The following is a 27,094-nucleotide window of genomic DNA, read 5'->3' on the forward strand; positions in this document are numbered from 1 at the left end:
GGCTAATAGGACCGATGGTAAAGGCAGATTACACACTCGCCGTCAGATCCTTACAAGGCACCCCGACCTACGTCCCCGAAAACTCCATCTCTTTCTCCTGCGAATGTCAGGGAAGTTGGCCTTGTCGGGTGTCGGAAGTAAATCCTTCGCGTCCGACTCGTTAAATGAAAAGATCTTTGTCCAGTACAAGGGGAGTAATCGATGTCCTGATATCCAGAAGCTATTTTTGATCATAAGAGACAGTGGCAGAAACATTATGTACAAAATAAGTTACAAATAATGTGAAAAAACACACACAATAGCACAATTGGTTAAGAGCCCGTAAAACGGCAGCCATCTCCTCCGGCACCTATTATGGCCATTGCACTACTGACGTCATGAACTGCAGTAAGAAATCCATCGCCATTTGCGCCCATTCAACATAGCCTATGTTTATGTTTTATTTACTTCTAAATAAAATAACTTTTTGGGGTTCTCATATGCTTTCACTGATGTTTTGATTTTTGCTTGAACAGTCCCTAAGATTATATTTGGTTGTGATCTTTGCAAAATAATTATTTTGGATGCAGCAGTTGTTAGCTAGAATGCTAACTTGCATAACCTAGGACCTAGGTGCATTACTATCAGAGGTCATAGAGGGGGCGGAGGATACGGACTGTACCTCTCAAAGGACTAAAATAACAAGGGTTACATAAGCATAACTCAGGAAGTGTAGCGGAAATGTTGTTTCCTCAGATGGAGGCACCATAGCAGTAAATGTATATTTTCTATTTGAAGGATTCTTTCTCGATGATGAAAGATAAGGGCCATATGTTTCGAAAGCCGTGTCGCAAGCGATGATTATTGATGTTTCTAAACGTTAAAACATAGCATTGGGATTTTAGTTCACATGAGTCAATCGTGAGCGTAGCCAGTGGTGTAAAGTACTGAAGTAAAAATACTTGAAAGTACTACTTAAGTAGTTTTTTTGGTGTATCTGTACTGTACTTTACTATTTATATTTTTGACAACTTTTACTTCACTACATTCCTAAAGAAAATTATGTACTTTTTACTCCATACATTTTCCCTGACAACCAAAAGTACTCCTACATTTTGAATGCTTAGCAGGAAAAGGGTCCAATTCACACACTAAGAGAACATCCCTGGTCATCCCTACTACATCTTATTTGGCAGACTCAGGAAACACAATTGGTTCGTTTGTAAATGATGTCTTAGTGTTGGAGCATGCCCCTGGCTATCTATAATAATAATAATTATGTCATCTAGTTTTCTCAATATAAGGAATTTTAAATGATTTATACTTTTGATACCTAAGTATATTTAAAAGCAAATACTTTTAGACTTACTCAAGTAGTATTCTATTGGATGACTTTCACTTTTACTTGAGTACTTTTCTATGAAGGTATCTTTACTTTTACTCAAGTATGACAATTGGCTAATGGCTGAAAACTAGGTAGAAGGCAGAATGCCCCTGAGTTTGAGAGCTATGTTCAAAGCAAAGATCTTGAAAATGTAATGTCCAGGGCCCAGTTTTCTATTTTATTTTCTATAGCTATCTATCTGGATTTCGGTTATTGGATGGGATTAAATGCATAGAAATAGAATGAATAGAACGAGAGTCCCCATTAAACTCGATTATTTGTATTTCTATGCACTTAATCCTATCCAATAGGTGAAATCTAGAAATCCAGATAGATAACTTTTGAAAAACTGGGCTCTGGGGTGCGAAACACGTGCCAAGTCCTCCACAACAGTAGGTGGCATAGCCGAGGCAGTTGTTTTTATTATTATTATATTTTTATTTATTTCACCTTTATTTAACCAGTTAGGCCAGTTGAGAACAAGTTCTCATTTACAACTGCGACCTGGACAAGATAAAGCAAAGCAGTGCGACACAAACAACACAGTTACACATGGGATAAACAAACGTACAGTCAATAACACAAAAGAAAAGTCTATATACGGTGTGTGCAAATGAAGTAAGATTAGGGAGGTAAGGCAATAAATAGGCCATAGTGGCGAAATAATTACAATTTAGCATTAACACTGGAGTGATAGATGTGCAGAAGATGAATGTGCAAGTAGAGATACTGGGGTACAACGGAGCAAAAAAAATAAAACAATATGGGGATGTTGGGTGGGCTATTTACAGATGGGCTGTGTACAGGTGCAATGATCAGTAAGCTGCTCTGACAGCTGATGCTTAAAGTTAGTGAGGGAGATATGAGTCTCCAGCTTCAGTGATTAAAAAATATATATATATTATTATTTGTTATTTTTTTTGCATTCGTTCCAATCATTGGCGGCAGAGAACTGGAAGGAAAGGCGGCCAAAGTAGGAGTTGGCTTTGGGGATGACCAGTGAAATATACCTGCTGGAGCGCGTGCCTCGGGTGGGTGCTGCTATGGTGACCAGTGAGCTGAGATAAGGCGGGGCTTTACCTATCAAAGACTTATAGATGACCTGAAGCCACTGGGTTTGGTGACGAATATGAAGCGAGGGCCAGCCAACGAGAGCATACAGGTCGCAGTGGTGGGTGGTATATGGAGCTTTGGTGACAAAACGGATGGCACTGTGATAGACTACATCCAGTTTGCTGAGTAGAGTGTTGGAGGCTATTTTGTAAATGACATCGCCGAAGTCAAGGATCGGTAGGATAGTCAGTTTTACGAGGGTATGTTTGGCACCATGAGTGAAGCATGCTTTGTTGAGAAATAGGAAGCCAATTCTAGATGCTTAATGTGAGTCTGGAAGGAGAGTTTACAGTCTAACCAGACACCTAGGTATTTGTAGTTGTCCACATATTCTAAGTCAGAACCATCCAGAGTAGTGATGCTAGGTGGGTGGGCGGGATCTGTCTAAAGTCAGAGTGGCCGGTCTTTAAGATTGTTGAGTCAATGGGCTGGTAACAACACAACCAAATCACAGATAGAACAATAAAGGAAAGGGAATTTTATGTACGTAGCCCGTGACTGGCTTCATACTCCAGTACAGTAGGTGGCGGTGTATGCACCTTAAATTGGATGCTATCCTCCAACCTAATCCCGAAGAAGAAGTGGAAGGGGGGGGGGGAAGTAGAACAAGGAAATATCTTTGACACAGTCTTCGTTCACGCCGGCTACGTTAGGTCACAACGCAAGAGAAGGTGTATGACAATTTGCGTTGTATATTTAAGCTTTTAGGTATCCCTTTAAAAAATAATCAAAACACGCTTATTGCTTTGCACAGTAATGATATTGTAATTCATGTCATTAGCTAGCTAGCTATTTCTTTTAACATCTGTAATGGTGGATGGAGTGGGGACTGGGAGCTAAAAGTTGCTGCTTCATGGTAGCTCGAGAGCTAGCAGTTAGCTAGCAAGCATCCTAATTGATAGAGCTTGCGCTAGTACAAAAGTTGTAACTTCTATTTCTGCCATAGTTAACTAGCTAGTTCACGTTAACTTGCAATGAATCATTCCATATTGGTGTGTACATATGTTGTCCTTATAGCGAATTATTACCAATTCCTCAGGTACTACTGCACTTTCAGTTTCACTCTGCTGGCGTCCGTACTAGCGCAGGCAAACTAGCTAACGTTAGCCATAGCTATGACAAGCAAGCGCTGTAGAACTAGAATACCGGCACTGATACATTTCAATCTGGCAGAATGAGTTGACTAAGCCTTTAGCAACTTGCTTATCACATAGTGGAGTTGATTAATTTGTTATCTGAACATTATTTGTTTAACCTCCACAGCATTTTAAAGGAAACTACTAAGATGGTGAGTATCAAATCAACCTGAGATTTAAGTTTTTGTAATGGAAGCCAAAGAAACTGATGGAAGCACAACAGCAATTTATGATAGTTTGTAGTGTGATATTGTTGACCTTTTACAGTCTCGTCGATATGATTCAAGAACAACCATCTTCTCGCCTGAAGGTAAGATTGAGCCTCTCAATTTATAGGCAGTAAAGTTATTGACAACTGATGGACATTCATGTTGGAATACTTTTGAATGTATCCTTCATTTGCTCCTTGAAATAAGATGGATCAAATGCAATCGGATAGGTGAAAGCTTATATCCTACTGCAAAGTTTTACAAATCCAATCATGTCAGATCAGTTATTTCTGAATCTTGGGCCAGCCCGCTCATTAGGCAGGCCTAGGTGGCTGCCAGGTGGCAGATTGACAAGGGTGGTATTTTCTGAGCTTAACTGATCAAGACGCACCTCCAAATAACACAAATTCTCACAATTCTACCCCAAAACAATGACAATTTGTCAGCTAGTGTCATATGGGCTATTTAGGTGAGCTTTGATGCCACCCTGTGATAAGCAGTGCCCACTTTGTCAAAGGCAGGGACGCAAATGATTTATATTGTCCATTCAAAGCACGCCTCTCCAGGCTGCTGTTGGAGAGTCACCTCCACCAACATTCTGTCAACAAAAATTATCAAACATAAATCATGTAGCAAATATAGCATATGGTAGAGTATGTGGTCTTCTCTGTAGCCTACAGGCTGGAGATAAATGTATGACAATGTAATGAGACAGAAACCTTTCACATCATGCAGGTTTCTCTGATCATTTAGCCTAACCTAAATTGCGCCCAATCAAAAAAATAAATAAAAATGTGCTGACCTGTTGAACAACATATCCTAAAAACAGGACAGAACAGTCCAAAGTAAAATGTAGAATGTGGAACGGACAATCAGGCTACTCCATGAGTTTCATGGACAGCAGTTGTCATGATCAGTGATTTCAAGTTTTTAACTCAATCTTTTAGGGGCTGATCATAGCGAAAAAGAAAATACTTCTGCATTTCCCGCTGTGTTAACATATTGCAAATAGGTTTAGGAGAACTCCTGATAAAGTTGGGTATCTGATATTCGGAGCTTAAATAGCCACGTCGATTAGTGACAGAAAAGAGGACTAATAAAGCCAATGCAACGGCCTGTTTTAGAAACGGTGGGCCTACCACATAGATGGGCGTTCCTAAAATTACATTTCAGGCGACACTGTAGGCTATACCTCAGTAAGCACGGACCGCCGCTGACGCCTATTGGACATATTTTTTTGGTCCGGATGTCTTTTTTTGGTGCAGTTCGGACCGGCCTTGATTTCCATATCCACGGACTTTGCTTTTTGGTCCGGACCAAATCCGAACCAATCATAGACGTCTAATGTTTGGTTCAGATTTTGTCCGGTCTGTACAGGCCTTGATTTGGCCCAAACATAGGTGTCTTTAAATTATGTATTTTCACCATTCATATCATAACTTCAATGTCTGGTAAATAGGTATTTTCAACATCATTTTGCTTACTGTTCTGGTTCTGTGGGGGAAGGCAATTTTAGTGTCTAGCGTAGGGTGTCAGAACGGCCAGGACCGGCCCTGTCTAAAAGGAAGGGTGCATTTATAAACTCAGTAAAAAAAGAAACGTCCTCTCACAGTCAACCGCGCTTATTTTCAGCAAACTTAACATGTGTAAATTATTTGTATGAACATAACAAGATTCAACAACTGAGACATAAACTGAACAAGTTCCACAGACATGTGACTAACAGAAATGGAATAATGTGTCCCTGAACAAAGGGTGAGGTCAAAATCAAAAGTAAGTCAGTATCTGGTGTGGCCATTAGCTGCATTAAGTACTGCAGTGCATCTCCTCCTAATGGACTTCACCAGATTTGCCAGTTCTTGCTGTGAGATGTTACCCCACTCTTCCACCAAGGCACCTGCAAGTTCCAAGACAAATGGCCCTAGCCCTCACCCTCCGATCCATCAGGTTCCAGACGTGCTCAATGGGATTGAGATCCGGGCTCTTCACCGCACAGAACAAGCAGTATGGCTGGTGGCATTGTCATGCTGGAGGGTCATGTCAGGATGAGCCTGTAGGAAGGATACCAATGAGGGAGGAGGATGTCTTCCCTGTAACGCACAGCGTTGAGATTGAGCTTGTTGTCATTGCAGGCAATCTGATGATACTGTGACACACCGCCCCAGACCATGACGGGCCCTCCACCTCAATCAATCCGGCTCCAGAGTACAGGCCTCGGTGTAGAGCTCATTCCTTCGACGATAAACGTGAATCTGACCATCACCCCCGGTGAGACTAAACCGCGACTCGTAAGTGAAGAGTACTTTTTGCCAGTCCTGTCTGGTCCAGCAACATTGGGTTTGTGCCCATAGGCGACGGTGTTGCCGGTGATGTTACAACAGGCCTACAAGCCCTCAGTCCAGCCTCTCTCAGCCTATTGCGGACAGTCTGAGCACTGATGGCGGGATTGTGCTTTCCTGGTGTAACTCTGACAGTTGTTGTTGCCATCCTGTACCTGTCTCGCAGGTGTGATGTTCGGATGTACCGATCCTGTGCAGGTGTTACACGTGGTCTGCCACTGCGAGGACGATCAGCTGTCTGTCCTGTCTCCCTGTAGCGCTGTCTTAGTCGTCTCACAGTACGGACATTGCAATTTATTGCCCTGGCCACATCTGCAGTCCTCATGCCTCCTTGCAGCATGCCTAAGGCACGTTCGCGCAGATGAGCAGGGACCCTGGGCATCTTTCTTTTGGTGTTTTTCAGAGTCAGTAGAAAGGCCTCTTTAGTGTCCTAAGTTTTCATAACTGTGACCTTAAATTACCTACAGTCTGTAAGCTGTTAGTGTCTTAACGACAGTTTCACAGGTGCATGTTAATTAATTGTTTATGGTTCATTGAACAAGCATGGGGAACAGTGCTTAAACCCTTCACAGTGAAGATCTGTGAAGTTATTTGGATTTTTACGAATTGCCTTTGAAAGACAGGGTCCTGAAAAGGGGACGTTTCTTTTTTTTGCTGAGTTTAGTTGTGCTGAGACACACAGGCAATTCCATGGTAACGGAGTTACTCAGCGACTCAGATTTTTTCACAGTAATGTATACCAAACAAAAACAATGATTTCACAGTTTAACAAACCATAGATCTCTATGCACAAGGACTACTTTTAACAATTTCCACTGACAATTTTACAAAAACACATTTACAGGAACTGTGGAGATGCAGTATTTGGTCAAAATTAAACTGAAGGAGATTTTACCTTTTGTTTACAAACTTTGCATCTGCTCAGTTATTCCAGGAAAGTTTTGTTTTTGTTTCTTACTGTGTAAATTGTTCAAAGTAGTCATTGTGCATGGAGTTATATGGTTTGTTAAACTTTGACATTCCGTTATCATGGAATTGCCCACACTTATCATTTGCCATCTGTCATTGGCAGGCCGCCTATACCAGGTAGAGTATGCCATGGAGGCCATTGGTCATGCTGGCACTTGTCTGGGGATTTTGGCCAACGACGGTGTGCTGCTGGCGGCTGAGAGGAGGAACATCCACAAGCTATTGGACGAGGTGTTTTTCTCAGAAAAGATCTACAAGCTGAATGAGTAAGTTGCTGCATCCTTCTGTGTTTATCTTCAGATAAAAAACCTAGGTACATCATCTAGTGGCAAGCAGAAGTGCCCTTCCATTGCCTCTACTGGCTTGTGTGACATTTCCTCTTGTCTTGTGTTGCAGGGATATAGCGTGTAGCGTGGCTGGAATCACATCAGATGCCAACGTACTGACCAATGAGCTGAGACTAATAGCACAGAGGTGAGCAGGGGACCACCTAACAGATGATTAGAGGGTGGCGCTGGGTGGGCAGAGCTGCGTGTCAATCAAGCACTGATAGAGATATATGATTGATGCGCTTCATAGCTATGATGAAGCATAATAATAAATTAGGGAAACATTTCGGAGAACCGAAAAGACAATTGTTTTCCTTACCAATGACAAATGTCACTGTTCCATTTTACTGTCAGTGACATCTGAAATGCCTCTCTGTGTTCACTTCACACAAGGGTTCGCGCAAGATGCTTAAAGTACTTGAATTTGGCACTCTGAAATTCAAGTACTGGAATACCTTGAAAATCAGACATTTTCTTAAGTTAGCGCTTGAATTGCAATGAGAAATTGCAACAGAAAATTATCAAATATGTTAATATGAAAAATGTATTGGTTTTAAAATGATTTCCTGGCAGACTGACAAGTTTTATTTCATTGTGTGTTTTGTGTTCTGGTTGCCAACCGAGCTCACTCATTCCACCCACAGTGCCACTCAGCCAAGCAGGTACAGAACTGACTGATTAGGCGGTGGAAAACGTCACATCGATAGGTAAAATGACTGGCAAATGTAGATTAAATCCTGCCTTTTGTCCGTATGAAACATTTCTGGGATCTTTTATATCTGCTCATGAAACATGGGACCAACACTTTACATTTTGCGTTTTATATTTTTGTTCAGTGTAGTTTACCCACTTTTTAATATTATTTTTTTTACCTCTATCACTGGACCCAACCAACCCACACCGTGTATGGTGCAAAAAATGCATCAGACTTTGACATTGCGAGCATGGGCGAATCGCCCCTGAAGGGGGAAAGACCCAGTGCTGCATCCATCCTCTTTATGCGACTTTTTTTCTCTCCAGAGATTTTTTGCCTCTTTCAAAGGGGTGCCCGTGATATTACACTTTATCAAGCGTAAGCTCCTGCCGTTCTGGTGGCCGTTCATCTGCCGTTTTCCTCGCACAGCCCACCCGCCCTTCTCCTGACCGGTGATATTAAAGCTGCCAGTCTGATGCAAGATGCTTTTTCGTAGCTATTAAGTAGTAGATTCCCAAATGCCCAATAAAAATACAATACAGTCATTAACCTGGAATTGTGTTGTAATGCCAATAGGAAATGTGTGTTCACCAGTACGCATGTCTCAACTCTGCTCATTACTACTCAAATTACAGTACTGACTTACCACTCATGTATGTATTGAAAGGTAGCGATGAATAGTATGTATATTTTTTCATTAGGTTGTTGAGCTATACTGGCGTCTGGTGGCGACTAGAAACAATAGAAAATAAATATTAGTGCTTAAACTCCTTGAAAGTCCTTGAATTTGACTTGCCACTGTCTGTACGAACCTTGATTAACACTGATAAAGGGCACATATCCCTGTATGAACCGGATCCTGGATCGTTTGGGACCCTGATCCGCACTGAATCAAATGTGAGCTTATTCCACATTTTGTTGTTACAGCCTGAATAAAAAATTGATACAAATAGATTTATTTTCTACCCATCTACTCACAATACCCTGTAATAACATGTTTAGACTTTTTAAATGTCTTGAAAAGGAAATACACTATATGGAAATGCACAATATATACAAAAGTATGTGTACATCCATTCAAATGAGTGGATTCAGCTATTTCAGCCACACCTGTTGCTGACAAGTGTATAAAATCGCGGCCACATCCATGCAATCTCTATAGGGAACATTGGCAGTACAATGGCCTTACTGACGAGCTCGGTGACTTTCAACATGGCACCGTCATAGGATGCCACCTTTCCAACAAGTCAGTTCATCAAATTTCTGCCCTGCTAGAGCTGCCCTGGTCAACTAAGTGCTGTTCTTGTGAATTGGAAACGTCTCGGAGCAACAACGGCTCAGCCGCGAAGTGGTAGGTCACACAAGCTCACAGAACGGCACCGCCGAGTGCTGAAGCGCGAAAAAAATTGTCTGTCCTCGGTTGCAACACTCACTACAGAGTTCTAAGCTGACTCTGGAAGCAACGTCAGCACAATAACTATTCGTCAGGAGCTTCATGAAATGGTTTTCTGTGGCCGAGCAGCCGCACACAAGCATAAGATCACCATGCGCAATGCCAAGGATCAGCTGAAGTTGGTGTAAAGCTTGCCACCATTGGACTCTGGAGCAGTGGAAACACGTTCTCTGGTGTGATAAATCACGCTTCACCATCTGGCATTCCAACGTACAAATCTGGGTTTGGCAGATGCCAGGAGAACGATACCTGCCCGACTGCATAATGCCAACTGTAAAGTTTGGTGGAGGAGGAATAATGGTCTGGGGCTGTTTTTCATGGTTTGGGCTAGGCCCCTTAGTTCCAGTGAAGGGATATCTTAACGCTACAGCATACAATGACATTCTAGACGATTCTGTGCTTCCAACTTTTGGGGCAGGCCCTTTCCTGTTTTCAGATGTTTGAGCAGGTGTCCACATACACTACCTGAGCAAAAGTATCTCATTTACATAAGTATTCACACCCCTGAGGCAATACGTGTTAGAATCACATTTTGGTAGGGCCTCCTGAGTGGCGCAGCGGTCTAAGACACTGCATCGCAGTGCTTGATGCGTCCCTACAGACCCGGGTTCGATCCCGGGCTGTCACAGCCAGCCGCGACCGGAAGACCCATGAGGCGGCGCACAATTGGCCCAGCGTCGTCTGGGTTAGGGGAGGGTTTGGCCGGCCGGGATGTCCTTGCCCCATCGCGCTCTAGTGACTCCTTGTGGCGGGCCAGGTGCATGCACGCTGACACGGTCGCCAGTTGAATGGTGTTTCCTCCAACACATTTGTGCGGCTGGCAACCGGGTTAAGCGCACAGTGTTTCAAGAAGCAGTGCGGCTTGGCAGGGTCGTGTTTCCGAGGACGCATGGCTCTCGACCTTCGCCTCTCCGTACGGGAGTTGCAGCGATGAGACAAGACTGTAACTACCAATTGGCTATCATGAGAATTTGGGAGAAAAAAGGGTTAAAAAGTACAAAATAAGAATAACCTTTAGCAGTGACTACAGCAGTGAGTCTTTCTAGAGAAGTCGAAGAGCTTTGCACACTTTATTATTTTCTAAATTCTCCAAATTGGTTGTTGACCATTGCTAGTCTTGCCCTAGATTTAAAAGCAGATTTAAGTCAAAACTGTAACTCGGCCACTCGAACTTTCACTCTCTTCTTGGTAAGCAACTCAATGTAGATCTGGCCTTTTTTATTTTCGGTTATTGTCCTGCTGAAAGGTGAGTTCATCGCCCAGTGTCTGGTGGAAAGTAGACTGAACCAGGTTTTCCTTTTAGGATTTTGCCTGTGCTTAGCTCCATTCCATTTATTTTGTATCCTGACCAACTCCCCAGTCGTGAATGATTACAAGCGTACCCATAACATGATGCAGCCACCACTATGGTTGAAAATATGGAGAGTGGTATTTGGTAATGTATTGGATTTGACCCAAACATAGCCCTTTGTATTCAGGAAAAAATGTGAATTGCTTTTCCACATTTTTTGCAGTATTACTTTAGTGCGTTGTTGCAAACAGGATGCATGTTTTGGAATATTTTTTATTCTGTACAGTCTTCCTTTACACTCTGTCAATTAGGTTAGTATTGTGCAGTAACTACACTGAACAAAAATATAAATGCAACATGCAACAATTTCAACGATTTTACTGAGTTACATTTCATGGAAGGAAATCAGTCAATTGGAGAAAAAAATATTAGGCCTTATCTATGGATTTCACGTGATGGGGTGCAGCCATCTGTGGCTCTGGGAGTGCATAGGCCCACCCACTTGGGAGCCAGGACCTGCCAATCAGAATGAGTTTTTCAGAAATACTCATCAGTTTCATCAACTGTCTGGGTGGCTGGTCACAGATAATCCACAGGTGGCGGTCCTGGGCTGGTGAGGTTACATGTTGTGAGGCCGGTTGGACGTACTACCAAATTCTCTAAAATGACGTTGGAGGCGGCTTATGGTAGAAAAATGTACATTAAATTCTCTGGCAACAGCTCTGGTGGACATTCCTGCAATCAGCATGTCAATTGCACGCTCCCTCAATTTGAGACATCTGTGGCATTATGTTGTGTGACACAACTGCAGATTTTAGTATCCTTTTGTTGTCGCCACCACATGGTGCACCTGTGTAATGATCATGTTTAATCAGCTACTTGATATGCCACACCTATCAGGTGGATGGATTATCTTGACAAAGGCTAAAATGCTCACTAACAGGGAAGTGCTCAAAACAGGGAAGTGCTCAAAGCTAACAGGGAAGTGCTCAAAGCTTTTTAATGCGATTGAAACATTTCTGGTATCTTTTATTTCAGCTCATGAAACATGGACCCAACGCTTAACATGTTGCATTTTATATTTTTGTTCAGTGTGTTTGCCTGTTCTAAATAAGCTAGCTAGCTAACGTCATGTAGAATGTGTGTCTTGCTAATCGCACCCTGAAAAGTTTTCTGTAAAGTCTCACACGCTCCAGGAATCCAAACCAGAGTAATGCGTTTCATATGTGAAAATGCCCTAAAGGTAGCCTAAATGCCGGTCTGTGCCTTTTTGTTGCTCCTAAATAGTTTATTGAAGCTAGTGATGAAGCAACATTGTGGATACATATGGAATTCCTCTTCTCCCTTCTCACAGATACCTACTGCAGTACCAGGAGCCTATCCCCTGTGAGCAGCTGGTTACAGCTCTGTGTGACATCAAACAGGCCTACACACAGTTTGGAGGTCAGTTGCTGTCTACACCAGATGAGGCTTTATTCAGTAGTACTCTCCAATGAAACGAGAGTCCACCTGCAGGTCACTGTAAGCAACTAGAGGGCAGTGTCAATTGGAAGGCCATTATGTTTAGCTCACTGCTCCTCAATACTGTAATTTCAAGTGTGAAGTTGTAAGTGGCTGGTCCGGCCACCTTCAGTGTAAAAAGCAGTGTCTTCTGAATTCATGATTGCCTTTCATTCTCTGAGGTTGTTCAAAAAGCAAAGTTGACATTATAGATAAAATTCTTTACATTTCTGTTTGTGCGGTTTGACCACAGGGAAAAGGCCCTTCGGCGTGTCTCTGCTGTACATGGGTTGGGACAAACACTATGGTTTCCAGCTCTACCAGAGTGACCCCAGCGGCAACTACGGAGGCTGGAAGGCCACCTGTATCGGCAACAATAGTGCCGTAAGTCCCTCTTAACATTGGATGTGTTTACGTGCTGCATTCTTCATCTGCTGTGGCAAATCACCAGAGATGAACCACGGGTCGACTATGGACTTCAACCACAAATTACCCGTTTTTGTTTTTTTGTCAGCCCTAAATCCCCTTTATATAAAGCAGCCTGTTTCTGTGGTAGATTCTCAGATGACCTGTAGTATACTTTGAGATATGTGTAGGTTATGGAGACATGAACGGTACCATAATACTGGTTCCTACATAACTACCACACCTGATTTCACTTAGTCCACCAAAAGACCACTCATGGCTGCACCTGATTCTCCTGCCCCTCTTTGTCCGTATGCTGTCCTGCAATTAACTGAATGATGAAACTATGCAACGCTTGGGCACCAGAGGGCGGCAGCTGTGCTTCTGAAGGTCTCTGCATGTTGGAAAGGCGCTCACCATTGAACAGATTAAAAGAGTAAACTCAAATGTTTCACCACCCAGGATTGTTGTAGAGGAAGTGTCACCATGATGGCTCAGTCTTTGACTAACCTGAATATCAAGGACATGTTTGCTTAGCCAGATTGTGTGTGCATAAGAGCTCTTAAAGGTACACTATGGAAATGTAGTTGCTTATTGTTTTCCTGAAAATGTTGATTGTGTTGGCTGTATGATTCATACACTTAAAATGGAATGGCATCAAGCACATAGAAGCCATGTGTTTGATACCATTCCACTAATTTTGCTCCAGCCATTACGACGAGCCCGTCCAATTAAGGTGCCACCAACCTCCTGTGCTATACAGTCCCTTCGGAAAAGTATTCAGACCCCTTGACTTTCTAAATCAAAGTTTATTTGTCATGTGCGCTGAATACAACCGGTGTAGTAGACCTTACAGTGAAATGCTTACTTACAGGCTCTAACCAATAGAGCAAAAATGGTATTAGGTGAACAATGGGTAGGTAAAGAAATAAAACAACAGTAAAAAGACAGGCTATATATAGTAGCGAGGCTACATACAGACACCGGTTAGTCAGGCTGATTGAGGTAGTATGTACATGTAGATATGGTTAAAGTGACTATACATATATGATGAAAAGAGAGTAGCAGTAGCGTAAAAGAGGGGTTGGCGGGTGGTGGGTGGGACACAATGCAGATAGCCCGGTTAGCCAATGTGCGGGAGCACTGGTTGGTCGACCCAATTTTGTTACGTTACAGCCTTATTCTAAAAATAGATTAAATAAAACATTTTCCTCAGGAATCTACACACAATACCCCATAATGAAAAAGTGAAAACAGGTTTTTAGAATGGTTTTTCCAAATGTATTAAAATGAAAAAGCATTTACCTTATTTACCGTAATTTCCGGACTATAAGCCGCTACTTTTTTCCCACGCTATGAACCTCGCGCTTTATACAATGACGCGGCTAATTTATGGATTTTTCCCGCTTTCACAAATTCATGCCGCCAAAAAACTGAGCACCGTCACATAATGTGACGTAAATCGAGCGCGCTCAAACTTCCCATCATTCTGATTACGGTAGTCATTTTGTCACCCTCATCATGGCAAAGACACAGAGAAATGCATATGATGCAGCTTTCAAGTTGAAGGCGATCGATCTGGCTGTTGGAAAGGGAAATAGAGCTGCTGCACGGGAGCTTGGCCTTAATGAGTCTATGATAAGACGTTGGAAACAGCAGCATGAGCAACTGACTCAGTGCAGAAAGACAACAAAAGCTTTCAGAGGGAAGAAAAGCAGATGGCCCGAACTAGAAAATGAGCTTGAAGACTGGGTCAACACACAGAGAGCAGACGGCCGAGGTGTTTCAACTGTGCAGATCCGACTGAAAGCCAAAACAATCGCCACCGCAATGAAGTTTGAGGATTTTAGAGGTGGACCATCGTGGTGTCTAAGATTTATGAGACGTAAAGGCCTGTCCATCAGGGTACGGACGAGTCTGTGTCAGCAGCTCCCTCCCGACTACGAGGAAAAAGTTTCAAACTTCCGTAAATTCACTGATGCAAAGATAGCGGAGCATTCCATCGGCCCGCACGACATCATAAATATGGACGAGGTTCCTCTGACGTTTGACCTGCCTCTCACTCGGACTGTCAACAGGAAAGGCGAATCATCCATCACGCTGAAAACAACTGGGCATGAAAAAACGCACTTCACCTGTGTTCTGAGCTGCACGGCATCGGGAGAAAAGCTTCCACCGATGTTGATTTTCAAACGCATGACGATGCCAAAAGAAAACTTCCCGAGAGGAATTGTTGTGAAAGTCAACAAGAAAGGATGGATGACGGAAAGCCTAATGCATGAATGGCATACGGAGTGTTACGGCAAGCGACCGGGAGGATTCTTTCACAAGAACAAGGCATTGCTCGTGTTGGACAGCATGAGGGCCCACGTAACAGATTCTGTGAAAGAAGCCATCAAGAGGCAAACTCAATTCCAGCTGTGATTCCTGGGGGCACAACAAAGTATTTGCAGCCACTCGACATCAGTGTAAATCGTGCATTTAAGGTGGCGCTCCGTGTTCAGTGGGAGGCTTGGATGACAAGTGGGGAGAAATCCTTCACTAAAACAGGCCGCATGCGAAGAGCAACTTATGGTCAAGTCTGCCAGTGGGTCCTGACAGCGTGGAGCATTGTCAAAAGATCCACTATCATCAACGGGTTTCGAAAGGCTGGACTGCTGCGTGTTGAAGAGGGCAGCATGAGCTCAGCGGGGAATTTGCCTCCGGATGAAAGTGACGAGAGCGACAATGAAAACGATCCAACATCGGATGAAGCAATTCTGAGGCTCTTCAACTCCGACACCGAAGGAGATGACTTCAGTGGTTTCAGTGCACAGGAGGAGGAAGATAGTGACCAATGACTTTCTTGGTAGGCTACTGTTTACTGCTATTTTTTTAATTTTTGTTACAAGCCGTGTTTCGTTAAAGCCTATTTATTTTTGTTACAAGCCGTGTTTCGTTTAAAGGCTGTGTAAAGTTCATTTGTTTCAATGTACCGGTAGGCACCTGCGGCTTATAGACACGTGCGGCTTATTTATGTACAAAATACATATTTTTGAAAAATTCAGTGGGTGCGGCTTATATTCAGGTGCGCTTAATAGTCCAGCAATTACGGTAAATAACTATTCAGACCCTTTGCTATGTTACTCGAAATTGAGCTCAGGTGCATCCTGTTTCCATTGATCATCCTTGATGATTCTACAACTTGATTGAAGTCCACGTGTGGTAAATTCAATTGATTGGACAGGATTTGGAAAGGCACACAGCTGTCTATATAAGGTCCCACAGTCGACCAGTGCATGTCAGAACAAAAACCAAGCCATGAGGTCGAAGGAATTGTCCGTAGAGCGCTGAGACAGGATTGTATCGAGGCTCAGATCTTGGGAAGTGTACCAAAAAATGTCTTCAGCATTGAAGGTCCCCAAGAACACAGTGGCTTCCATCATTCTTAAATTGAAGAAGTTTGGAACCACCAAGACTGTACCTAGAGCTGGCTGCCCGGCCAAACTGAGCAATTGGGGGAGAAGGGCCTTGGTCAGGGAGTTGACCAAGAACCTGATAGTCACCGACAGCTCTAGAGTTCCTCTGTGGAGATGGGAGAACCTTCCAGAAGGACAACCATCTCTGCAGCACTCCAACAATCAGGCCTTTATGGTACAGTGACCAGACGGAACCACTCGTCAGTAAAAGACACATGACAGCCGGCTAGGAGCTTGCCTAAAGGCACCTAAAGACTCAGACCATGAGAAACGACATTCTCTGATGAAACCAAGATTGAACTATTTGTCCTGAATGCCAAGCGTCATGTCTGGAGGAAACCTGGCATCATCTCTACATTGTAGCATGGTGGTGGCAAAATTATGCTGTCAGGATGTTTTTCCGTGGCAGGGACTGGGAGACTAGTCAGGATCAAGGGTAAGATTAACGGCGCAAAGTACAGAGATCCTTGTGCTCAGGACCTCAGACTGGGGCGAAGGTTCACCTTCCAACAGGACAATGACCATAAGCACACAGCCAAGACAACGCAGGGGTGGCTTCGGGACAAGTCTCTGAATATTCTTGAGTAACATTTTAATTGAGAAGGTTTTGGGGAAAGTATTTGTATTTTACTATATACTGGTGTTGATGGACGGACTAGGCTGGGTTTTTACTTTACCTTCTGTAACGGCATTTGAATGTTGGTTTGTTAAATGTGATACACCGTGTGTAACATCCATTTTTATAGTTGACTTTGTTACTTGAGTCATCTCTCTCTGCCACTTTCTACACAGACCTAGCCCCGACCCCTGCCACTCAAGGAGGTCAATTTGTTGTTCCTCGAACATGAGACAGAGACACTTGCATTCAGTCTGCATGGTCAATGCGGTACATGCAACAATGCTTCTTACTATAAATCCACTAGTGTTCTATACTGAACAAAAATATAAACACAACATGCAACAATTTCTAAGATTTTACTGCGTTAGTTCATAGACGGAAATCACTCAATTGAAATACATTCATTAGGCCCTGCTGTTTAATCAGCTTCTTGATATGCTACGACTGTCAGGTGGATGGATTATCTTGGCAAAGGAGAAATGCTCACTAACAAGGATGTAAAAAAATATGTGCACAATTTGAGAGAAATAAGCTTTTTGTGTGTATCCTGACTTCTGTCTCGCATGGAAATTCCTAACTTTATTCTGTCATCCATAGGTTGCATTATCAAAAAGCACATCTTTCAACCTATGAATGCCAAAATACCGCCACATTTCACCCTCTTTGCGCTGTCTCGTACTTTCTGCCCGTACGAGAGCTTCGGCAGAGAATGTGAGATCAATCTTGGTATTTTACCTACACTTAACAAAAAATATTAAAGCAACATGTAAAGTGTTGGTCCCATGTTTCATGAGTTGAAATAACTTTCCTTATGCAAAAAAAGCTTATTTCTCTTAAGATTTTGTTTACATCCCTGTTAGTGAGCATTTCTCCTTTGACAAGATAATCCATCCACCTGACAGGTGTCATATCAAGAAGCTGATTAAACAGCATGATCTTTACACAGTTGGACCTTGTGCTGGGGACAATAAAAGGCCACTCTAAAATGTGTAGTTTTGTCACACAACACCACAGACATCTCAAGTTTGAGGGAGTGTGCAATTGTCATGCTGACTGCAGGAATGTCCACCAGAGCTGTTGCCAGAGAATTGAATGTTTATTTCAATTCCTTAAGCCGCCTCATTGACGTTTTAGAGAATTTGGCAGTACGTCCAACCGGCCTCACAACCGTGTATGGCAAGCGATTTGCTGACGTCAGCGTTGTGAACAGAGTGCCCCATAGTGGCGGTGGAGTTAAGGCATGGGCAGGCATAAGCTATGGATGTTTTATTGATGTCAATTTGAATGTACAGAGATCCTGAGGCCCATTGTCATGCCATTCATCCTCTGCCATCACCTCATGTTTCATCATGATAATGCATGACCCCGTGTTTCAAGGATCTGTACACAATTTCTTGAAGTCCCAGTTCTTCCATGGCCTGCATACTCACAAGACATGTCACCCATTGAGCATGTTTTGGATGCTCTGGATCAACGTGCACGACAGCGTGTTCCAGTTCCCGACAATATCCACGAACTTCGCACAGCCATTGAAGAGGAGTTTGACAACATTCCACTGGCCACAATCAACAGCCTGATCAACTCAATGCGAAGTAGATGTGTCGTGCTGCATGAGGCAAATGGTGGTCACACCAGATACCGACTGGTTTTCTGATCCATGTCACAATTTTTTTTATACGTATCTGTGACCAACAAATGCATATTTGTATTCCCAGTCATTTAGAATCCATAGATTAGGGCCTAATGAATTTATTTCAATTGACCGATTTCCTTATGAACTGTAACTCAGTAAAATCTTTGAAATTGTTGCATGTTGTGTTTTTTATATTTTTGTTCAGTATATTTCCACTGTTCATTAACACAATTTTGCCAAATATAGGAGATATTCTGTCATTCGTTGAAGGTTCTCTAGCAAGCTTAGCAACTTTGGTCATTTGACTTTTGTTTGACTGCCGTTACAAAGTTTGTATGATTCGACAGCGCTATACTCTAGGTGCGCTCGGTGCGTCCTGAGAACTCTGTGTCGAGAGAGCCAACTGCTGAATTAAGCAACATGATAACGCTCAGAATTTTTGAACGGCCTGTTTCGTAATTAACAACGTCATTGGCGATCCGGTGGCGCAGCCAAACTCTTATTTGAGGAGAACCCTGGCATAGTGATCATCTCTTGGCTTTAAACACTTTAAATGGGCACTTCTGATTTTTGCGGTATTTCCCGGGAATCTCTGATAAATATGAATGATTACCTGTATTAAAACTTGGTAGATTTTTAGGAAAATATTCATCCCCAGTGCAGTGCATGTGTAATTCTTGATATAGGCCTATTTATTGATGTTATTTCATGAAACCACACAATTCTTTTGTAATATTGTATTTTTCTCACAGGTGTGTGGGGTTGTCTGGACAATATTTCTGGCAATTTAGGGGACTCTTTTTGTCTCACCAGCACCCCCAGTGTCTTCAGTAATATAACTTTAAAGTGTGTTTTTTTTCTTCTCAGTGTTGTGTTTAAGATGTTAAGTGTCTTGTTTGTGTCCTCTCCAAGGCGGCCGTGTCCATGCTGAAGCAGGACTTCAAAGAAGGAGAGATGTCTCTGTCCTCTGCCCTGGCTCTGGCCGTCAAAGTGCTCAACAAGACTATGGACGTCAGCAAGCTGTCTGCTGAGAAAGGTGTGTGTTAGTGAAAGATTGCCTGTGTGTATGAGAGAGCTCTTGAGACCCAATCAGAATGGAATATTACTCAAACGGAGTGTTAATGGACCTTTTTAACTTAAGCCATGTTGACATTGGTAGTTTGAAGTGACTCAGATATTTCAGGCCACATTTCAAACCACCTTCGTAGGTTGTTTTAAACTCTGATTCCTGCCCTAGGGCTGGGTAGGATACCGTATTTTACTATATACTGGTGTTGATGGACGGACTAGGCTGGGTTTTTACTTTACCTTCTGTAACGGCCTTTGAATGTCGGTTTGTTAAATGTGATACTGTGTGTAACATCCATTTTTATAGTTGACTTTGTTACTTGAGTCATCTCTCTCTATGCCACTTTCTACACAGACCTAGCCCCGACCCCTGCCACTCAAGGAGGTCAATTTGTTGTTCCTCGAACATGAGACAGAGACACTTGCATTCAGTCTGCATGGTCAATGCGGTACATGCAACAATGCTTCTTACTATAAATCCACTAGTGTTCTATACTGAACAAAAATATAAACACAACATGCAACAATTTCTAAGATTTTACTGCGTTAGTTCATAGAAGGAAATCACTCAATTGAAATACATTCATTAGGCCCTAATCTATGGATTTAACATGACTGGGGCCCACCCACTGAGGAGGCAGGCCCAACCAATCAGAAATACTTTTTCTCCACAAAAATAAATTCTCCTCAGCACCCCCCCCTTCTCAGACGATCCCGCAGGTAAAGAAGCTGGATGTGGAGGTCCTGGGCTGGCGTGGTTACACGTGGTCTGCGGTTGTGAGGCCAGTTGGACGTACTGCCAAATTATTTAAAATTACGTTAGAGGCGGCTTATGGTAGAGAAATTAACATTAAATTCTCTGTTGACATTACTGCAATCAGCATGCCAATTGCACGCTCCATCAAGACTTGAGATATCTGTGGCCTTGTGTTGTGTGAAAACTGCACATTTGAGTGGCCTTTTTGTTCCCAGCACAAGGTGCACTTATGTAATTATCATGCTGTTTAACTTCTCTGCGCTACGCATCCCTAGTACGGGATCACTTTCCTAAACAACCGCTAAATTGCAGGGCGCCAAATGCATAAATATTACTAAAAATATTTATAATCATGCAATCACAAGTGAAATATACCAAAACACAGCTTAGCTTGTTGTTAATCCACCTATGTCAGATTTTGAAAATATATTTTACAGCGAAAGAAATCCAAGCTTTTGTGAGTGTAGCTTTCAATGCTACATTAGCTTAGCCTTATATTAGCTTGGTTAGCTTGGTCACGAAAGTAAGAAAAGCAATAAAATGAATCGCTTACCTTTGATAATCTTCGGGTGTTTCCACTCACGAGACTCCCAGTTACACAAATCTTCTTTTTGTTCGATAAATATTACTTTTATCACAAAAAAACGCCATTTGGGTTGCGCATTATTTTGAGAGAACAAAAGCTGTGTTTCGTTCGACGTATCCGAAATGTTCGTAGAAACATTTCAAATGTTTTTTAAAATCAATCCTCAGGTTGTCTTTAACAAACAAAATCGATAATATTTCAACCGGACCATAACCTATTCTTTAAGAGAGAAACGGAAAATGGGGAGCCCCTCTCTCGCGCGCAGGAACTATTCCCAGGACACTTGACTAGTTTTTTCAAAACTAGTCAAGTCGGTCAGGCGAGGGGAAAAAACATCACCCAGATAGGCCAGTCGTGTGAGAAACTCGTCATCATGCAAGCAGTCAGACAAGTGAAAATTATGGTCAGTAAGAACTTTAAGCTCGTCTCTCAATTTAATAAAAAAACGTGTCAATACTTTTCCCTTTGATAATCAGCGCACTCTGTATGTTGTAAAAGCATTACATGGCCGCTGCTCATATTGCATAATGCAGAAAATACACGAGAGTTCAGGGGCCTTGCTTTAATAAAGTTAAAGTCCAAAACGTCTTTCAAGCTGTCAGGCATTCCCTTGGCAGCAAGAGCCTCTCGGTAGATGCTGCAGTGTACCCAAGTGGCGTCGGGAGCAACTGCTTGCATGCGCGTTACCAATCCACTAGGTCTCCTTGTCATGGCTTTTGCGCCATCAGTACATATACCAACACATCTTGACCACAAGTCCATATGATATCACAAAGCTGTCCAGTACTTTTTGCAGAAGAGGATGTCTTCCTTAATTGACCCCCATAAACATTTCGGACATATACCAGGAGCTGTGCCAGACCCCCCCCCCCCCCCCCTCCCATCCATGTCTGGCTCATCCAGCTGTAACACACACAATTCACTGGCTTGTATGCGAAGCAGTAATTGTTTCAAAATAGTGTTTGATGAAGGCATTGTCTATAGTTTTTTTGGGCCTTTTCCCCCAGCATTGTCCCAGCCATATCCGCGGCAGCAGGAAGAATTAAGTCGGTAGCTCACCATATAAGACTCTTCTAGCTTCTTCTTATTAATGGTATCTGTTGCTTTTATACATGTCTTACTACTGAAAAGTAGTCTTTATTCTCGCTCAATAAACTCCTGTGGCTTATTTTTCAAATTGTCATATTTCAAAATGTCTGCGCAAGAGTGAAGGTTTCCCACAAGAAAGTAACGGTTAATGTGATTGGATGTTAATTATTTGACTAGGCTACCTGTATTTGACATAGTGTTGTTATTTTGCTGAACACTAGATGGTTTAATTGTATTTTTGGCAGTGAAATGAGGTTCCTCAGGCGAGGGCAAAAAAACTCACCCAAATGTATAGCCCCGTTGGAAAATATAAATGTACTGTTTGAAAATGTGAAGGAAAAAAATATGAATCACATTTTTATTTAGCGTACCCCGACGGCATTGCGCGTACCCCTGAGGAATATGCAAGGCATGAATGGTAGCTACCTGAAGTAGCTAAGAGAAATGATTCCACGTAGCCAAAGATTATAGGGTCACCTAGGAAACACTTTATCAACACTTTGGTTCCTACCCTGTCACAACTTTTATTATTCGACAACATAAAATACTGTCATATTGTCAATTTATTTTCCAATACTGTGATATATTTTGGCCATATCCAGCCCTATCCTGCACATGTGACATCTGAATTAGAGGTCGACCGACTATGATTTTTCAACGCCGATACCGATTATTTGAGGACAAAAAAAAGCCGATACCGATTAATCGGCTTTTTAAATTATTATTATTATTTTTTAAATTTGTAATAATGAAAATTACTGAAAATGAAAATATTGAATGAACAGTTATTTTAACTTAATATAATACATCAATAAAATCAATTTAGCCTCAAATAAATAATGAAACATGTTCAATTTGGTTTAAATAATGCGTTGGAGAAGAAAGTAAAAGTGCAATATGTGCCATGTAAGAAAGCTAACGTTTAAGTTCCTTGCTCAGAACATGAGAACATATGAAAGCTGGTGGTTCCTTTTAACATGAGTCTTCAATATTCCCAGGTAAGAAGTTTTAGGTTGTAGTTATTATAGGACTATTTCTCTCTATACCATTTCTATTTCATTAACCTTTGACTATCGGATGTTCTTATAGGCACTTTAGTATTGCCAGTGTAACAGTATAGCTTCCACCCCTCTCCTCGCTCCTACCTGGGCTCGAACCAGGAACACAACGACAACAGCCACCCTCGAAGCAGCGTTACCCATGCAGAGCAAGGGGAATAACTACTCCAAGTCTCAGCGAATTACGTTTGAAACACTATTAGCGCGCACCCCGCTAACTAGCTAGCCATTTCACATCGGTTACACCAGCCTAATCTCGGGAGTTGATAGGCTTGAAGCACAGCGAAGAGCTTCTGGTAAAACGCAGGAAAGTGCTGTTTGAATGAATGCTTACGAGCCTGCTGCTGCCTACCACCGCTCAGTCAGACTGCTCTATCAAATCATAGACTTAATTATAACATAACACACAGAAATACGAGCCTTAGGTCATATATATACTCAAATCCGGAAACTATCACCTCAAATAAGACGTTTATTCTTTCAGTGAAATACGGAACCGTTACGTATTTTATCGAAGGGGTGGCATCCATAAGTCTAAATATTGATGTTACATTGCACAACCTTCAATGTTATGTCATAATTATGTAAAATTCTGGCAAATTAGCCAAACTGTTGCATATACACTGACTGCGTGCAATGAACGCAAGAGAAGTGACACAATTTCACCTGGATAATATTGCCTGCTAACCTCGATTTCTTTTAGCTAAATATGCAGGTTTAAAAATATATACTTCTGTGTATTGATTTTAAGAAAGGCATTGATGTTTATGGTTAGGTACACATTGGAGCAACGATACGCACCGCATCGATTATATGCAACGCAGGACACGCTAGATAAACTAGTAATATCATCAACCATGTGTAGTTAACTATTGATTATGATTGAGTGATTGTTTTTTATTATATAAGTTTAATGCTAGCTAGCAACTTACCTTGGCTTCTACTGCATTCGCGTAACAGGCAGGCTCCTCGTGGAGTGCAATGTAATCAGGTGGTTGGACTAGTTAACTGTAAGGTTGCAAGATTGAATCCTCTGAGCTGACAAGGTAAAAATCTGTCGTTCTGCCCCTGAACGAGGCAGTTAACCCACCGTTCCTAGACCGCCATTGAAAATAAGAATGTGTTCTTAACTGACTTGCCTAGTTAAATAAAGGTGTAAAAAATTTTTTTTAAACGGCCAAATCGGTGTCCAAAAATACCGATTTCCGATTGTTATGAAAACTTGAAATCGGCCCTAATTAATCGTCCATTCCAATTAATCGGTCGACCTCAAGTCTGGTCAAATCTGATTTATTTGCCCTCAAGTGGTTTTTATATTGTTGATTGCTAGCTACTCTGTTTGACAAGAACATGGTAGCTAACTAGCTTGTTAATTGTTTACAAACAAATTGGTGATTGTGCTAGAAAGCCAAAAAGGTCTAGTTATGAAAGTTATCCTTTTGAGGCTTTAATAGTGTTCTTATCCTATGATTTTGAACATTCAAAGGAAATGGAAAATGTCCATGGCAGGCATTGTCACCTTAGCTTGCTACTTAACTTCTGAGGAATGGGAAACAAGCACCATCATCAATCAGCCTACACACTGCACACACACTGTTGTTACTATGACAACTAGCATAGACTTGTCAGCAAATGACTGCTGTCTGAAAACACACACACCCATTTTGGTCACTTGTAACTTGCTGTTTGGACAGTCCAGTAGTCCAAAATGGATTTGAAAAACTGATTTGAGCATTAAGGCCTGCTGTATGAACAAGGCTTTATTTGTATATGCATGTCTGTTGTATTGCGTTCCTCATTTTCCCCCTTCCAACCACTTAAGTGAAAAATATTCCCCCCAAAAGTTATGTTACTGGTGTACATGCTGGGTGGTAGCCTCCTTTTTGTAACCCTATGTGTCTCCGCTTTGGTGTTATCTAGTGGAGATCGCCACTCTGACCAGAGAGAACGGAAAGACTTGCATCAAGGTGCTGAAACAGAAGGAAGTGGATGAGCTGATCAAGAAACATGAGGCGGAGGAGGCCAAAGCGGAGAAAGAAAAGAAGGAAAAAGAGCAGAAGGAGAAAGACAAATGAGTGGCCCACATTGTTACTTTTCTGTAAAATAAAATAGTTCAGGTTTTCTAAATTGTTCTTTGACTATCTGTTGTATTTCTTTAAATAAAGGCTAAATACTATACATGTCTGGCATCTGCTGAATGATGTTAATTCAGAAAGCTAGGGCTGACCGTGTTGTTACACAGAAAATTTGAGATGTGACAACTCTGTACAAAACTCAAAGCCTCTGCACAGTCTATTTGTCACACCACGTGTGTAGTGTGTCATATATTAAACATATGAGGCATCAAATGAGAACACAGTATGTTTGAGAGGAAATATGTGACTTATGCTGTAAGCAAAATGCTGAGCCATCAGTGCTGAGGAAATGTTCATGAATAGTGTTCTGATCATGTAATGTGGAGAACATTGAAATTCCCTAAATGTGCTTACGCAACATCCATATTCCATGTGCTTTTCTGGTGGAATTAGCAGTTATCAGATGCGATGTAAAAGATGAGTCAGGTCATTTTTAGAAGGGATTAGTCATTGACTCTAGCTTGCTTTAATTCTGCTGACCTGATCCTCGAACCCTGATAGCTGTACATGCAGAAAAGGGACTTCTGCAAAATGCCGTGACTGACATCCATGCGGTAACAGCGTCAATCTGAAGGCTTGTTATGTAAAGTAAAGTGAAGATTAAGGTCAGAAGGGACTGACTGTCTTTTTTTGCCCCGCCAGGGATTAGTGGTGGGAGCCAGAATGGCAGCTGGGTTTCTGCTGTGTCAAAGTCATGTTGCATAAAACATTTTGTGTGGAAAAACTCATTGAAAATGTGTTGTACTGTACATCAGCCTTACAACCTGAGTGTGCACAAGGCCTAAAATACACCTTGTAACCCAGCAACAAAATAGGCCCACATTCAGACTAAATAAATAGCATGTCTAAATGTCTGAGACCATAGTGATTGTGGGACTACATAGATGAATAGGAGTTTTAAAGTCTGTTTCAAGCCATGCTGCTGCTATGAAACCCAGAACAGATGCCTTGGGGGAAGCCTAGGCTAAACAAGTTACTTTCCACTTAGCAGTAAACAGGCCTAACTCTGTCATCTGCACACAACGCCTGTAATGAGGTCAGAGGTCAAGCTCTGTCCTTCGCGCTGCCTTGACACTGGACTGGAAAATGCCTAGGTGAAGTGGACCATAAGGCACAGCACCTTTACTGGCCTGACACCGGAAATAGATGGAAAGATCAACCAATTTGGGACAAAGTGGGCTTGGCAGAACATCAGGAGTGTCGGGACAGTTTCCCGGAAACAGCTTGAAGATTATTGGTTGAATCGGCAAGAGAGCCCAGTGGGAGAAGAGTGTTTTATAGCCTTTGGCCTACTCATTCTGATAAACAACTCTGCATTTGACTCACCTATTCCATTAATCCCAACATCTTTGTCTCTCACATGCACTAGGTTACTGTTTTGTAGATACCTTTTTGAGGTTTTGTAAAGCCTTGTCTAAATAAGGTTGAGGGGGTAGTTCACAATCACACACACAAGTGTAGGCCTACAGACAGCAGACCCTACATGTATTTGTGCTACATCTGAGATAAAGGGAAGGCCCACACATGGTGTATTGCTGTTCCCGATTGTATCATATCATACTGCAGCAATAAAGCAAAGGTTTGACTTCACAGAAGTCTTTGTCAGGGCCAGACCACTGAAGTCTAAATGGTGCAGGAAATGGGGATGATGGAGACTTCTGTGAAATCAACACGTATAATATCATAGTGCAGGAATAACACAGTGCACTTTTTTCTACAATCTACAATTTACTTTTTGTCTCACGTTTTTTATGTTTAGGAGGTGGATATGACCGACCCTATTTAGCGTCACTACTACATCGTCCTAATTACTGCCAATTACAGAAGATTAAATGCTAAATTCGACAACCTGTTTGATGGACCGTTGTCAGTACAGGGTCTGTCTGGCTG

At 42.1% G+C, this 27,094-nt stretch overlaps 1 protein-coding gene across 4 annotated transcripts; it reads left to right on the forward strand.

Moving 5' to 3' along the window:
* The first annotated feature begins 3,074 nt into the window (after nucleotides 1-3,074).
* On the forward strand, nucleotides 3,075-25,247 carry psma4 (proteasome 20S subunit alpha 4). 4 transcript variants are annotated; one of them, XM_039017147.1, is made up of 9 exons: nucleotides 3,075-3,147; nucleotides 3,740-3,764; nucleotides 3,880-3,922; nucleotides 7,233-7,395; nucleotides 7,526-7,603; nucleotides 12,251-12,339; nucleotides 12,650-12,780; nucleotides 19,424-19,547; nucleotides 24,990-25,247. In XM_039017147.1, exons 2-9 carry the CDS (start codon nucleotides 3,762-3,764, stop codon nucleotides 25,142-25,144), a joined length of 786 nt encoding a protein of 261 aa, XP_038873075.1. In that variant the 5' UTR covers nucleotides 3,075-3,147; nucleotides 3,740-3,761; the 3' UTR covers nucleotides 25,145-25,247. The 4 variants fall into 4 exon arrangements, with proteins under 4 accessions (XP_038873075.1, XP_038873076.1, XP_038873074.1 ...); XM_039017148.1 differs by having other exon boundaries at nucleotides 3,090-3,184; XM_039017146.1 differs by having other exon boundaries at nucleotides 3,115-3,184; nucleotides 3,856-3,922.
* The last annotated feature ends 1,847 nt before the right edge of the window (nucleotides 25,248-27,094 follow it).

Source organism: Salvelinus namaycush, chromosome 21 (assembly GCF_016432855.1).
Source record: "Salvelinus namaycush isolate Seneca chromosome 21, SaNama_1.0, whole genome shotgun sequence".
NCBI classification, from domain to species: Eukaryota; Metazoa; Chordata; class Actinopteri; order Salmoniformes; family Salmonidae; genus Salvelinus; species Salvelinus namaycush.

What these genes read in the sequence shown, in the direction of transcription:
- psma4 (XM_039017146.1), top strand. An exon ending in AAGATCTACAAGCTGAATGA is followed by an intron (nt 7,396 to 7,525) that starts GTAAGTTGCTGC and finishes CTTGTGTTGCAG; the next exon opens with GGATATAGCGTGTAGCGTGG. An exon ending in CAAGCTGTCTGCTGAGAAAG is followed by an intron (nt 19,548 to 24,989) that starts GTGTGTGTTAGT and finishes GGTGTTATCTAG; the next exon opens with TGGAGATCGCCACTCTGACC.